Here is a 16,249-nt window from a genome sequence, read left to right as displayed (position 1 = left end):
TGCCCATTGGTCGTGTCCTATCTTACTGGCCTATTGGTTGAATGTCTGTATGTCATGTCTCTGGTGCTCCCTCTAGTGTCTAGCTAATCTACGTGTATTTACATTAACCCCTTGTGTATTTACAGTGATGCATATCACCACTGATTGCTGACTCTGGTGTTGTGTCGGTTCTGATGGCCTTGGTGTTTTTCCTCTAATCAGAGAGGCCTGAGAAAACTCCACCTGGGAGAGTGCAACCAATGGCATGGCTAGCCACTTCTCAGTCATCAAACCCTCAGAAAATGCCACGGTCACTGGCAGAGGAGGTGCCGCCCTCATCCGGAGCGGTGTGAAAGGAGTCCATAGACACAGCAAGCAGCTTATCCACCACCGTGGGGTAGGACTGGACCTCCCTGCTCACTGTTGATGGACAGAGAGACTGGGTGCCTCATCAATCTCTCACACTGGCAGTGACTTGCTGAGAGCACAGCTAATGGGTGGGCTGGCACATCCCGGAAATCCCTGAAGCAGCCTCTGCACAACTCTCCACAAGAGTTGCCACTCCCTCAATGGAGGAGACTATGCACTCGGTGCTCAGAGTCAATGCAGTCCTCAAGCTCCGCATGGACTCCTCCATGACAGATACCAGGGCACCCAGGCCCTTGGGGATCTCTGCCAGATGTATATCCTGTACATCGAACTGGACAGTATCTGCCGCCCAATGGATGACATACAGACATTCAACCAATAGGCCAGTAAGATAGGACATGACCAATGGGCATCAGCCTTAAACTCAACGTGGTCCTCCAACAGCTGGCTCCCTTGACACTCACTGCTTCCACTAGAGCACACAGGCAGTCGTCTGATAATCATGGAGATGAGTGGCCACCAGCATTGACGTCTGGCCTGCCTGCCGACAGTGTGTTGAAGCCATCACTGGCCCTAAATTTTCCAGTCTCTCGTCGATGGTCCATTAGGCTCCTCTCCAACTCCTGGCAGCCTTCAGGGAGCTGCCTGCACTTGTTTTACACCCACCTCCGCGTCACTATTTGACCCAGAACCCACCATGCTCCCAACCCCTCTGCCAACACTGCACCAATGTATGGGCACCAATCATGCGGGTTATTACACAATTATATGATGTATGCCAACTGAAGCACGAACAGATTCATTTGTTTGTTTGTTACAATAACTGCACACATCTGGTTAGCTCTCCTTGACTCCTGCCGTTTGAGAAGAACAGTTAATTTTCACATCCATCGTTAACCTATCCATGAACAGTGCTTCCAGATTTCAGCTCAGCCTCTTACCTCGCCATTCTCAAGGGGTAAAATCCGGGAATACTCTGTGGTGCACATGACATCATCATCTCTTGTAATCCGTCCACGAGCTCGTGTCCTGAATAAATCCTCACAATCGCGCTTGGAATCTGGAATGTAGATTGAGCCAATCAGCACCGTCGTCAAAAAGATTTCTTTGTAAATAACGTTATGTGGATTTGGTTTGCAGGGCCATTGTGCTTCATACTGAGCAGCATCAGCTTACTGCTGTTGATCTGATACTCAGCTTGTACAATTCTGAGCTGCTGAGAATGGCAGTCTGACATCGCAAAGCTTGACCTCATAACCTCTGAGCCACAAAACGTTAGTGTGCAGGTACAGCAAGTAATTAAGAACAAAGAAAATGACAGCACAGGAACAGGCCCTTCGGCCCTCCCAGCCTGCGCCGATCCAGGTCCTTTATCTAAAACTGTCTCCTATTTTCCAAGGTCTACTTGAAGGCCAAGGTAATGCTGTGCTTTAGTACGAGAAGGTTTGAACATAAAAGTAAGGATGCTGTGCTTCAGTTATCCAGGGCGCTAATGAGGCTTCGCCTCGAATGCTGGTTACAGTTTTGGGCTCATTTCAGGAAGGGTGTAAACGCGTTGGGAGGCGGTTCAGAGGAGGTTCACTATTGATACTTGGACTGAGCGGCTTGTCTTGTGAGGAAAGGTTGGACAGATTGGGCTTGTTTCCATGGGAGTTTAGAAGATTGAGGGATGACTTGATTGAAGTATATAAAGCGCTGAATGGTCTTGACAAGGTCGACGTGGAAAGGATGTTTCCTCTTGTGGGTGAGTCCAGAACTAGGGGGCAGGGTTTTAAAATGATGGATCGCCCATTTAGGACAGAGTCGAGGAGGAATTCTTTCTCGGAGGGTTCAGCGACTTTGCAACTCTCCTAATCCTAACTCTAACTCTAACCCAGATTGCCTTGATCCACTATAGTTCATCTACCGCTGCAACAGGTCCACAGCAGACACCATCTCCCTGGCCCTGCACTCTACCCTGGAACACCTAGATAACAAAGACATGTATGTCAGAATCTTCTTTATCGACTACAGCTCAGCCTTCAACACCATCATTCCTACGAAACTCATCTCCAAACTCCGTGGCCTTGGCCTCAGCTCCTCCCTCTGCGACTGGATCCTGAACTTTCTAACCCACAGGCCACAATCAGTAAAGATAGGCAACAACACCTCCTCCATGATCATCCTCAATGCCAGTGCCCCACAAGGCTGTATCCTCAGCTCCCTACTATACTCCTTATCCACCTATGACTGTGCGGCCAAATTCCCCTCCAACTCGATTTTCAAATTTGTTGATGATACCACCGTAGTGGGTTGGATTTCAAACAATGACGAGACAGAGTACAGGAATGAGATAGAGAATCTGGTGAACTGGTGCGACGACAATAATCTCTCCCTCAATGTCAACAATGTCATCGACTTTAGAAAGCGTAGTGGAGAACATGCCCCTCTCTACATCAATGGGAACGAAGTAGACAGGGTCGAGAGCTTCAAGTTTTGAGGTGTACAGATCACCAACAGCCTGTCCTGGTCCCCCCCATGCCGACACTATAGTTAAGAAAGTCCACCAATGACTCTACTTTCTCAGAAGACTAAGGAAATTTGTCTACAGATGCATCATAGAAAGCATTCTTTCTGGTTGTATCACAGCTTGGTATGGAGCCTGCTCTGCCCAAGACCGCAGGAAACTACAAAAGGTCATGAATGTAGCCCAATCCATCATGCAAACCAGCCTCCCGTCCATTGACTCTGTCTATAATTCCCGCTGCCTCATAATTAAGGACCCCATGCACCCTGGACATACTCTCTTCCACCTCCTTCCGTCAGGAAAAAGATACCAACGTTTGAGGTCACGTACCAACCGACTCAAGAACAGCTTCTTCCCTACTCCATCAGACTTTTGAATGAACCTACCTCGTATTAAGTTGATCTTTTCTCTACACCTTGCTATAACTGTAACATTATATTCTGCAGTCCCTCCTTCCTTCCCTATGTACGGTATGCATTGTTTGTACAGCATGCAAGAAACAATACCTTTCACTGTCTACTAATACATGTGACAATAATAAATCAAATCAAATTATATCAAAAATTCAGAAGGTGGTAGAGGCGGGGTCACTGAATATTTTTAAGGTGGCAGTTGATAGATTCTTGTTCAGGGAATCAAAGCACAGAGTTCAGTCCCCACAGTTACACACCATTATTGCATGGGGAATGTGAAATTCAAAACACAAATGGATCAGCTGTAATCTTATTGAACAGGAGAGCAGGCTTGAGGGGCCAAATGGCCTATTTCTGCTCCTATTTTGTTTGTTTGTAACTTTCCCAATGCGTGACAGGACTCTCTCTCTTCTTCTCCCCCCCCCCCCACACACCCCCCCACCACCCCTCAGGCCTCCTACAACGCCCGGCCCTGAACTATCAATGGATTTCCCCCCCCAGGCATCCCAAAAACTACCCAACCATCCCACCACCCCCCAGGACTACCCCCCCCCCACACCTCTAACCTTGAGGCTGCCTCGTACACCCCCAAGGGTCCTCCAGAATGTCCTGTCCTCCCCGTCACTCACAACCCCCCCAACCCACTCCACTGACCATCTGACTCCCGACTACCCAACCTCCACCCACTGACCACTCAAACCCTTACTGATAACCTGACTCCTCCCACAATGAACACCTTACTGATGACCGACTAACCCTGCACCAACCACCTGAAACCTCACTGTCCATCTGACCACACCACTAACTATCCGACTCCCTCACTGATCACCAATAACCACCCGACCCCCAGAAACACAATCTACTGACCACCCCCAACTAATGAGAGCTCGTGCTATAAAATGGGAGAACATGGCTTCCTTACCACTGACTCTCCTGCCTTCGACGAAGGCCTCGGACAGCTGCTGAACGACAATGTTATCACGCAGTCTGATTTTCCGATCACAGCTTTGTGGGAGGTGGGGGGAGGGAGGGATGATGTGAACAATCTCAGGATGGTTTTGTTACATTTGAGAATATTTATCATCATGGCAGCTCGGAATGTGAACATAGATAGGCAGTCCCTGTTAGGAACATAGGAACAGGAGGAGGCCATTCAGCCCATCGAGCCTGCTCCACCAATCAATACAATCATGGCTGATCGGACAATTCAATGCCTTTTACACCCACAATCCCCATAACGCCTGACGTTATTGTTAATCAGAAATCTGTCAATCTCTACTCTAAGCAAACTCTAATCACACTCAGTGACTGAGTTTCCACAGCCTCTGGGGTAGAAATTTCTGAAGATTAACAATCCTCTGAGTAAAGAAATTTCTCCTCATCTGAGTCCTCAGTGGCACCGTCCCTATTTTGAAATTGTGGCCCCTGCCAGCCAAGGGAAACATCTTACCTGCATCCACCCTGTCTTTCCCTTTAAGTATTTTGTAGGTTTCAATGAGATCACCTATCATTCTTCGAAACTCCGGAGAATACGGGCCCAGTTTGCCCAATCTCTCTTTATAAGACAGTTCTGGTGAACCTTTGTTACACTCCCTCTACGGCAATAATATCCTTTCGGAGGTAAGGGGACCGAAAGTGCGCACAGTGCTCCAGGTGCAGAATAGCCAAGCTCCTTTACAACCTGCTGCATCATATGGGTAAGTTGTGAAGAGGACATTAAGGAGTGTTTCATCTTTTGATTTGATAGGTTAAGTGAGTAGGCAAAACAGTGTCAGGTGCAGTATGATATGGGAAAATGTGAACTTGCCAAATATAATAGCAGTATGTTCCTGAAATGGAGAGATTGCAGAATTCTTCAGGACAAAAGCAATCTGGCTGTCCTGGTACATGAATCACAAGTTAGTGTGCATAGCATTAGGAAGGCAAACTTGGGGTTGTTGTTTATTACAAGGGGAATGGAATATTGAAGTAGGGAAGGTTTGCTACAGTTATACAGGCCATTGGTGAGAACACACCTAGGATACTGGTGTATAGCGTTGTCACCTTGCTTAGAAAGGATATCATTGCGTCAGAAGCAGTTCAGTGAAGGTTCAGTCGACTGATTCCCGGGATTAAGGAACTATCTTTTGAGGAAATATTGGACCGGTAGCCATTGGAATTTAGAAGAATGAGAGGTGATCTTATTGGAACATATAAGATCCTGAGGAGGCTTGACAGGGTGGATGCTGAGAGGGTGTTTCCACTTGTGGGAGAGACTGGAACTAGGGTCAGTTTAAAAATAAGGGGCCTCCCATTTAAGACAGAGATGGAGAGGAGGAGAATTTATTTTTTGTTCAAAGGATCACCAGTCTTCCCAAGAGAGTAATGGAAGCTGAGCCATTGAGTATTTATAAGGCTGAGTTAGGCAGATTTATGTTTGACAAGGGAATCAAAGGGAGCAGCATGGGATCAGTCATGATCTTCTCAAATGGTGGAGTTGGCTCAAGGAGCTGGATGAAATGAAATGAAAAATGAAAATCGCTGTCACGAGTAGGCTTCAATGAAGTTACTGTGAAAAGCCCCTAGTCGCCACATTCCGGCGCCTGCCCGGGGAGGCTGGTACGGGAATCGAACCGTGCTGCTGGCCTGCTTTAAAAGTCAGCGATTTAGCCAAGTGAGCTAAACCAGCCCCTGGAGCTAAACCAGTCCCTAATGGCCCACTCTTGCTCCTGGTTCACATGTTCCTTTGTATCAAGACATAGAATATAAAAGCAAGCAAATTATGCCTTTATAATATTCCAGTTAAGCTCCAGCTGGAGTATTGCACCCAGTTCTGGGCACCACACTTTAGGAGGAATGCCTTGGCATGACATTTACCAGGGAAGAGGGGCCTATTATATCGAGAAAGTGGGATTGTTATGAGCAGAGAAGGTTCAGCAGAAATTCAGTGGAGCATTCCAAAAAAAAAAAAAAGATTCTTGCTTTCTGTTGTTTCATTAACTTCCTATCTGTTCGTTATGTCAAGTCCGTTGACAACGTCTACACTAAAGAATTAAAGGATGTGTAATAATTCCACACTGTTGAAAAATAATAAAAGGCTTTTGTCCAACTCCGTTAATATCACGGGGAATTTCTTTAGCTTGGGCATTAATAAAGTTTGGAACCGAACATCATTTAGCAGGCGTCCAATTCTAGTATTAGAACAATAGCCGTACTGTATAAATCAGAGTTCCAAATCAGCATTCCATTCTCTGCTGATGACGGAACGTGTGCTAAAACACATCTCCTTCCAAATAAACTGAAAGAGATGAGATGGGCCACAACAAAAGACCAATTATTCTTCCTCTGAGCTGTCAAGGCTCCCAATTATGTTAGCTGCACTGTCTGACCCTAACACTTCCTAGATCTAACCAGCTGCAAATATACATAAATAGATATTTTTGTTCACTATTTGAATAACTAGAGATCATTGCCAATGAAAAGACTGGTAAAATATCCACCTATGAAAGGTTCAGAAATGAATTTTAAAAAATAAATTTTTCTGTCACTGTGCTATAGATTTTAAAATAGATTTGCCTGGAATGCATTAGCCAGTCAAACTCGTGTGCATTATTTTGCTTTGAAGAAAGAAAGGAGAATATCTTGCATTTAGTTTCTGCCTTTTATAACCTAAGGATGCTCCCAAGTGCTTCACGGCTAATGAGGGCATCGAAAGTGCGAAAGTATAGGCAAATGTCCATGAAAGGTTATACACAACACGATCCCACTGACAGCAATCAGCTACTCTACTGTCCAGAAGGAAATAGAAGGGCAACATGGTGGCGCAGTGGGTTAGCACTGCTGCCTCACAGCACCGAGGTCCCAGGTTCGATCCCGGCTCTGCGTCACTGTCCGTGTGGAGTTTGCACATTCTCCCCGTGTTTGCGTGGGTTTCGCCCCCACAATCCAAAGATGTGCAGGCTAGCTGGATTGGCCATGCTAAATTGCCCCTTAATTGGAAAAAATGAATTGGGTACTCTAAATTTTTTTTAAAAGGAAATATAAAAACAAAGGGAACTTAAGATCCCTGGAATGCTTCCTCCATATCATGAACTTATAATGTTAATATTCTTTGAAAGGGAAATGTGATTATCTTATGCAATATTAGTTGAACTCGAATACGTCTTATATTAGGAAGGATTTGATAGTAATTGTGCATATTCATTTGAAATGGTTGCTACAGTAACAGAATCTGCAAGCATGATCTGCCTATCCCCATAACCCCTCATCCCACAAGCATCAGGTTCTCCCCTCTTCCCCCCCTACCCCAGTTGCAGGCCTCAGGGCTCTCCCCTCTTCACCCCCCCCTGCAACTACGTATCAGGGGAACGCCCCCCTCCAATGGCTCCCCTCCCTGCCAGAGGCCTCTTGGCACTGCCCCCTTCATGTGCACCCTTGGCACAGGCCCTTTGGCACCAGGACTCCTTGGGACTCCCCTTGGTGTCAGGGGACAATGCCAAACCTTGTCCCTCAACTCTCGGGGCCTTCAGGTATGTCCATGCCCCCAGCGTTGTCATCACAACTGGTTTTCACTTTTGCAAACCAATAGTAATTCGAGCCAATGTGATGTCACACCACCGGGGGAGAGGATGCGCCATCAACAAACGCTTTGACGTCAAGCCCAGAAATCACATTTAAACTTAATTGGAAATCAGGTTCATAATCTCTCTGGGCATTAACCTGGTTATGTCACTGGGGGAGGTGGGAGAGAGGTTTTAAGATCTCAAAATGAGATCTCGCCGGCGCAAATACCACTCGTGAGATTTAATGGCCATTAAGGGATTTGTGCCCACAACTAACAAAACGAATGATAGTCCATGTCCATTAATTCTGTTTCTCTTTACAGATGCTGCCTGACCTCCAGACTATTTCCAACAATTTTGCATTTTAATTTCAAAGTTCCAGCATTCAAAACGTTACGTTTGCGATTCGGAGAATAAAGTCAAGTTGAACCTTGAAGAACTGTCAGTTTGTAAAAACATCAAGAAAACAAAGTAAAATCCCGAATATAAAACTTGCGAGACTTACGGGCAAAATACTGCCATGGGTTGTAGGATCTTCCAAAGTCAACTGATCTTTCAAGTACCCAAAGGTCAGGACGCGGAGAATTAGCAAACTTGATAAGAATATAAGCCACATGAAAAAGCTGTAAATAAAACAAATACATTTATTAATATTAATACAACAGGACTTCCAATAAAATTAATCACAATTTGCCGGTTAGGTTTCGTGATTATATATGCACTTTTATTATCTGTTATAGTAGGGCAGCATTGTGGCACAGTGGTTAGCATTGCTGCCTACGTCGCTGAGGACCCGGGTTCGAATCCCGGCCCTGGGTCACTATCCGTGAGGAGTTTGCACATTCTCCCCGTATCTGCGTGGGTTTCACCCCCACAACCCAAAGATGTGCAGGATAGGTGGATTGGCCATACTAAATTGCCCCTTAATTGGATAAAATAATTGGGTACTCTAAATTTTTTTTTTTAAATTTTTTAATTAAAAAAAGATCTGTTATAGTATCTGAGTTTTTCTGAAGTTTTTGAACTGAAAGAGTTAAAGTTCAAATTATTCCAATAGACAATCCACCTGCTAATTTTTTAAGCTGGTTGTTAACAATAATAATCTTTTATTGTCACAAGTAGACTTATATTAACACTGCAATGAAGTTACTGTGAAAATCCCCTAGTCGCCACACTCTGACGCCTGTTCGGGTACACAGAGGGAGAACTCAGAATATCCAATTCACCTAACAGCACGTCTTTCGGGACTTGTGGGAGGAAACCGGAGCACCCGGAGGAAACCCACGCAGACACGGGGAGAACGTGCAGACTCCGCACAGACAGTGACCCAATAATTTATCCAGGAGAGGGCTGATTCAATTCGAAATTCTGAGTTTCAACATAGCATTGACCTGTTACAACGGGAACATTTCTTCCGTTTCTGACAGTATTTTTTTCCTTTATTCTTTCATGAGGTGTGGGCATTGCTGGCAGGCCTGTCACTTGCCAGGCCATTGTCGAGGGCAGTCAAGATTTGACTGCAGCACGTTTGTGTTCTGGTCTTAGTTTGGAAATTTTAAATTTCAACAAATTTCCAAGCAACTTACTTTGCATGAGAACAGATTGCAGGTTAGTCGGCAAGTAGACTCTGATTGGTCAAGGTGTTGCCATGGGGAATGCACTAAGGAACACTTGCCCCCCAGGTTTTGGTTTCATTCAAAAACAGGCCATTGTCCAGCCTTTGCTGAATTAAACAGAAGCCTGGGGAACATACAAATAAACAAAATAGGAACAGAAGTCGACCATTCGGCCCCTCAAGCCTGTTCCGCCACTCAATACGATCATGGCTGATCTGTTTGTGCGTCGAATTCCACATTCCGCATCTACCGCTGATAACCTTTGATTCCCTTACCTGACAAGAATCTATCAACCTCCAAAATATTTTACCTTAACAATATTCAGTGAGCCCGCCTCTACCCCCTTCTGTGACACAGAGTTCCAAAATCACATTGTCCTCTGAGGAAACCCCTCTGTACTCTACTAAAAAGGTGACCCCTTAGTTCTGGACACAGGGGTAAACATGTTTTTCATGTCCATCTTGACAAGATCATTCAGGATCTTATACACTTCAATCAAGGCACCACCCACTCTCCTACAATCCAGTTTTTTTTCCCGCTATTTGCCCTGCTTGTCTCAAAAGTCAAACCGTTCACTCCAGGTATAAATCTAGTAAACCTCCCCTGAACAGCCCCCAATATTCATCCTTCCTTAAAGAAGGAAACTGCAAACACCAGTCAAGATGTGTTCTCAACAATGCTGTGTACATGAAGTTAGGTAAGAAGTCTTCCAACACCAGGTTAAAGTCCAACATGTTTGTTTCAAACACTAGCTTTCGGAGCACTGCTCCTTCCTCAGGTGAACGAAGCTAAGCATCCTTACTTTCTTAATTAACCTTCTTAATTACTTGCTGCACCTGCATGCTAACCTTTTGTGATTCATGCACAATAACACCTAGAGCCCTCTGCACCTCGGAATTCTGCAGTCATTCTCTGCTCACAATAGTCTCCGAATACATTACCCATGACAGTGCCTTGACCAATCAGAGGCAACATGTTACTCCCTTGCCTCTGAATCACACGGTACTGGGTTCAAGTCCCACTCCTGGCCTTGAATACAAAAATCAAGGCTACACTCCAGTCTGGTTCTGGAGGGACAGCTGTACTATTCACACGCTGTCTTTTGGATGATACATTAAACCAAGACCTTATCTGTCTGTTCAGGTGGATGTAAAATCATGGCACTGTTTTGAAGAAGATCTATCCGCAGTATCCTAGCCATCACTTAAGATCTGACGGTCTCGTCATTTTCACATTGCTGTTTGTGGGAATTGTTTTGCTGCGCACAGTTACTACATTAACAATACTGACCACACTTCAAAAGTACTTCATTCACTGTGAGGTGCTTTGAGAAATCCAGTGCTTGTGAAATTTGGGCGATGAATTCCAGACATCCACCACCCTCTGGGTTAACAGGTTTTTCCTCATATCCCGTATAATCCTTCTACCAATCATCGTAAATCTATGTCTCCTGGTAACTGACCCCTCCACATAGGCAAATAAGCATTTCCTGTCTACCCTGTCTCGGCCCCTCGTAATTTTGTACATCTCAATTAGGTCACCACTTCACCTCCTCTGTTCTTTTGTTTAATTTAAAGTACCCAATTCTTTTTATTTCCAATTAAGGAGCAATTTAGCGTGGCCAATCCACCTACCCTGCACATCTTTGCTTGTGGGGATAGACCCACGCAGACATGGGGAAAATGTGCAAACTCCACATGGACAGTGACCCGGGGTCAGGATCGAATCCGGGTCCTGGGCGCCGTGAGGCAGCAGTGCTAACCACTGCGCCAGCATGATGCCCCTCCCAGGTTGTCGATAATGGGGGATTCACTGATGATAATGTCATTGAATGTCAAGGGCGATAGTTAGATACACTCTTGTTGGAGATGGTCACTTGAGTGTCACAAATGCTATTTGCCACTTGTCGTCCCAAGCCTGGATATTGCCTGGATTTTGCTGCATTTGGACATGAGAGTGCTTCAGTGGCTGAGGAGTTGCAAATGGTGCTAAACATTGTGCAATCATCAGCGAACATCCCCACTTCTCACCTTACTTTGGAAGGAAGGTCATTGATAAAGCAGCTGAAGATGCTTGGGCCTAGGACACTACGCTGAGGAATTACCCTGCAGTGATGTCCAGGAGCTGAGATGACTGATCTCCAACAACCCTCATCATCTTCCTTTGTGCTATCCGTCATTCCAACCAGTGGAGAGTTTTCCCTCTGATTCCTATTGACTCCTGTTTCTCTAGGGCTCCTTGATGCTACACACGGTCAAAAATGGCCTTGATGTCAATGGCAGTCACTGTCAACTGGGATTTGAATCCAGGTCCCCAGACTATTACCCTGGGATAATGCAGCTGCAACCTCAAGTTTTCCTCAGACCACCAAGTGCTCCGTCACCCTTCCTGCTGGCCATTAATTGGCTGGGCGGCACACGATAGCGGGAAGGCCTTCACACTCCCGCTGTATCCTGAAAAAGCCTGGCCTGAAGGTGAAGCAACACAGATTTCCAATTGTAAAGGGCTGTGGTCATTTAGTAAGAACTGTTATAATAATATAACGTTTTTATTAGTGTCACAAGTAGGCTTACATTAACAATGCAATAAAGTTACTGTGAAAATCCCCTAGTCGCCGCATTCCGGCTCCTGTTCGTATCTGGCTCCTGACACAAAAACATGATGCTGTGGAACTGAAAATCATAACAATACTTTGAGAAGTAATGAAATGTGTTTCATATATCAACTCAATTTCTTCTTACAGAGAGTGGGAGAGGAATATTAAATTGCACAGGAAGTACGGATCTAATTTATCTTTAATTAGGAGTTGTTGATTCTGGCAATGCAACAATGAGAGAAAATCACAAAGATGTGAAGAGAGCGGCCTTTAATAACAGTAATTAGCCATTCTGTGGGCTGAAAGCTGCCATTAAAATTTGAGATTACAGATGATTAAAGTATAATCAGAAATTTAAGGTAAACATTTGGTAGATGACAATTATAAAATATGACAACACAAGTTTGTGCTAAATGATCCAGAGTGTTTGAGAGAAATAATTGTTTGGAGTTTGCGAGCTTTGTAACACTGGAACAATAGAGAGTATTTTATTTACACAGCAAAGCAGTTCATATTTACACAGCAACTTTGATATATTAAAACATTCCAAGGCATTTCACAGGAGCGTTCGCAAACGTGATTCAATGCTGCACCACATAAGGGTATATTAAGAGAGATCGATCACCTTAATCAAAGAGGTAGGTTTTAAGAAGCAGCTTGGAGAAGAGAGGCACAGCTGGAGATGTTTGGGAAGATAATTAGGGTGGGATTTTCCGGTTCTGCAATATTCCTGCCCAAAGTCAATGGACCTCTTGCTGGTCCATCAAAGGTTCCGTTTACCCTCTGCGATTCTGGTGGCGGGAGGGGGAATTGGTTTCCCATGGAGTAGGATGTGTCACATCGTGTGCATGGATCACATCAGCAGTGCATCCTCCGAGAGCTCTGTTTATGTCAGTAGTCACATTTATATTCCAAAAATAAACATGGTAGCTAGATTTGCAGACAACAAAAAGAAATAAGAAAGTATGTTGTGAAGAGAACATAAGGGCTGGGAATCTCCCTTCCGGAGACTAAGTGCCCACACCGGCGGGAAAACCAGCGCCAACAACCCCTGTGTCAATGGGTCCCCAAGGTGAGGAATTCTCACCTGTCTCAGGGCCTAGGTGGACGCCGGAGGGGTTGACGCTGCTCCAGCTGGCGGCGAAGGAACGGCGCAAGTTTGCGCATGCGCCAAAGGGCCGGCGTGATCTCACACATGCGCGGAACCGCCGGCGTGGTTCTGCGCATGCGCAGACCGGCTGGCGTATTTTGGCGCATGCCATTCTCTTCTCCGCGCCGGCCATTGCGGAGCCCTCCTGGGGCCGGCGCGGAAGGAAGAAGTGCTCACAAGGAACAGGCCCGCCCGCAGATTGGTGGGCCCCGATCGCGGGCCAGGCAATTGTGCCCCCCCCCCCCCCCCGGGGTCGGATCCCCCCTTGAGGACCGCCCCCGCCGACTTACCTGCCAGGACCCACTGGTGTCAGAGGTGAGTGATTCACACCAGCGGGACTGGCCAAAAACGGACGGCCGCTCGATCTATCGGGGCCCGGAGAATTGCCGGGGGGGGGGGGGGCGCTGCCAACGGCACCGACCGGTGGGGCGTGAATCCTGCCCCTGCCCGAGAAATGGCACCGGAGAATATGGCAGCCAGCGTCGGGGCGGGATTCGCGCCGCCCCCCCCCGGGATTATCTGACCCGGCAGGGGGGGAGGGGGAGGGGGGGTCGGAGAATCCTGCCCAAGGAGTTTGCAGATGGATATAGATAGATTGAGTGAGTAGGCAATAATCTGACAGATTGAGTATAATGTGGGAAAATGTGACATTGTTCACTTTGGCAGGGAAAATAAAGCCATAGATTATTACTTAAATGGAGAAGAACTAGAATGCGGAGGTGCAATGAGAGCTCGGTATAATAGTAATAATAATAATAATCACTTATTGTCACGAGTAGGCTTCAATGAAGTTACTGTGAAAAGCCCCTAGTCGCCACATTCCGGCGCCTGTTCGGGGAGGCTGGTACGGGCATTGAACCCGTGCTTCTGGCCTTGTTCTTCATTACAAGCCAGCTGTTTAGCCCACTGTGCTAAACCAGCCCCTCTATTCTAGTATATTAGTCACAAATATAGCAAGCAATCAAGAAAGCCAATCAAATGTTTTCCTTAATTCCTGGGCGGCATAGTGGCACAGTTAGCATTGCTGCCTCACAGCGCCAGGGACCTGGGTTCAATTCCAGATTCGGGTGACTGTCTGCATGGAGTTTGCACTTTCTCCCCGTGTCTGCGTGGGTTTCCTCTGGGTGCTTTGGTTTCCTCCCACAGTCCAAAAGATGTGCAGGTTAGGTGGTTTGGCCATGTTAAATTGCCACTTAGTATCCAAACGTTCAAGTGGGGTTACTGGGTTACGGGCATAGGGTGGGAGCGTGGGCCTGGGTAGCGTGCTCTTTCCAAGAGCCAGTGCAGACTCAATGGGCCGAATGGCCTTCTTCTGCACTGTAAGGATTCTATGGTTCTATGAATTAGGAGAGGAATTGAACATAAAAGTAAAGGTGTTCTGTTTCAGGTATACAGGGCTATGATGAGGCCACATCTCAAATATTATGTGCAGTTTTAATCCTTGTTTAAGGAAGGATGTAAATGCATTGGAGGTGGTTCAGATGAGGCTTACTCCATTGATACCTGGTCTGCCCAAAGAGGTTAGGTTAGAGAAACTGGGTATGCCTCCACTGGAGTTTAAAGGAGTGAGGGGCGACTTGATTGAAGTATATAAGACTCTGAATGGGCTGGACAAGGCGGACATGGAAATGATGTTTCTCCCAAGGAGTGAGTCAGAACAAGTAGGCACAGTTTAAAAATGACAGATGGTCCTTTGAAGAAAGAGATGAGGGTAATGTTTTTCTCTCAGAGAGTTGTGAGACTTTGGTTCCCTCTGCCTCGGAAGGTGGTGGGAGTGGGGTTATTGAATATTTTGAAGGCAGAGGTAGATAGATTCTTGCTCGGCAAGGGAATCAAAGATCATCGGCGCGGGGGTGGGGGGGTAAACGGTGATGTGGAATTAGAAATACAAATAGGATAGCCATGATCTTATAGAATGGTGAATCAGGCTGGAGGTACAAAAAGACCTGCTTCAATTTTGCATGTTCAAATGAATCAGCTTGGAAATTTGACTGGCGGATGATCTGTCTAATTGGATAATTACGTTGATTTATGTTGTCCACATGCCACGATGAAGCTAAATACGAGGTTGTTCTTTGTTCATGACGACTTGCTCTGTGTTAAGAATTAAGACTAAAAAATTAAATTGGGATAAAAAATAAAATAAAGATGGGAATTGATATAGGCTGCTACTTGAAGGGGGTTTTGATGTGTGAATTAGTATAACTGTGAGATTTTACCTATGTGACAAGGGGGAAACTTCAAGAAGAGATAACGTCAAAGTGGAGAGATAAGGGAATTGACACTTTGTGGTGATATGAGTGGGAGCACTGCCATTGGTGCAGAGCATTGGTTTCCCATTGGCTCTGGCTGGTCACGTGCCTCTCGTCTGATTAGCTGGGACTAGTCATGTGACTGCTCACCAATTGGTCGAGAGGCAAGTAGACCCCCCCCCTCCAAGGTGGGGTATAAGTACCCAGGTTTCCCGGCGGTCGGCCTTTCTCTGTAGTCGACCACCGGGCTAACAACTAGCTGATTAAAGCCACAGTTTGAATCTTCATTGTGTCTCGCGTCCAATTAATGGTACATCAATTTAATCAGCTAGAATTTTGGAATGGAGCTTCGCATCAAGCCTGACTGCCTCCGCATCAGCCCGCATGCCTCAAATGCGCCTGCAATCTTTAAACATTGGCAGGCGTGTTTCAACAGTTACCTGACAACTGCAGCCAGCCGCTTTGTGTAAGAACTGCAGGAAGAAGGGCCACTACGCGGTGGGCTGCGTGACCAGGTCGGTCGCCGCTGTTCCGCGCAGCGACCGCGGATCCCCCCCCCCCCGGGCCCCCCCAGGGCCCCGCGCCGCGCACCGACCTCTCCAGCCCACCTCCCGGCCCCCGCAACAGGCCCACGGTCCTCCCGACCCCCGCTCCCAGCTGCCCCGACCGGCCCACAGATGCCACTGACACTGCCCCCAGCTGCCACGAGATCCCCACGGGCGCCGCCATCTTGGGACCACGTTTCCACGTGCGGGTCCTGGGCGCCGCCATCTTGGGCCAACACGGAAGGGCCTGCCAGTGATTACTCTGCCACCGAGGATGACCTG

General features: G+C 46.6%; 1 protein-coding gene across 1 annotated transcript in view; it reads right to left on the bottom strand.

Moving 5' to 3' along the window:
• LOC119972898 (laminin subunit alpha-3-like) overlaps positions 1-16,249 on the bottom strand; it is a 412,206-nt gene that overhangs the window by 325,340 nt on the left and 70,617 nt on the right. The window contains 2 exon segments of the mRNA XM_038810443.1: positions 1,290-1,408; positions 8,314-8,431. Of these exon segments, the coding sequence (XP_038666371.1) occupies positions 1,290-1,408; positions 8,314-8,431 (237 nt within the window).

This window comes from Scyliorhinus canicula, chromosome 10 (genome assembly GCF_902713615.1).
Source record: "Scyliorhinus canicula chromosome 10, sScyCan1.1, whole genome shotgun sequence".
In the NCBI taxonomy this organism is placed as follows: Eukaryota; Metazoa; Chordata; class Chondrichthyes; order Carcharhiniformes; family Scyliorhinidae; genus Scyliorhinus; species Scyliorhinus canicula.
Note: the sequence above shows the minus strand (reverse complement) of the source record. Positions and strands in the feature narration are given on the sequence as shown.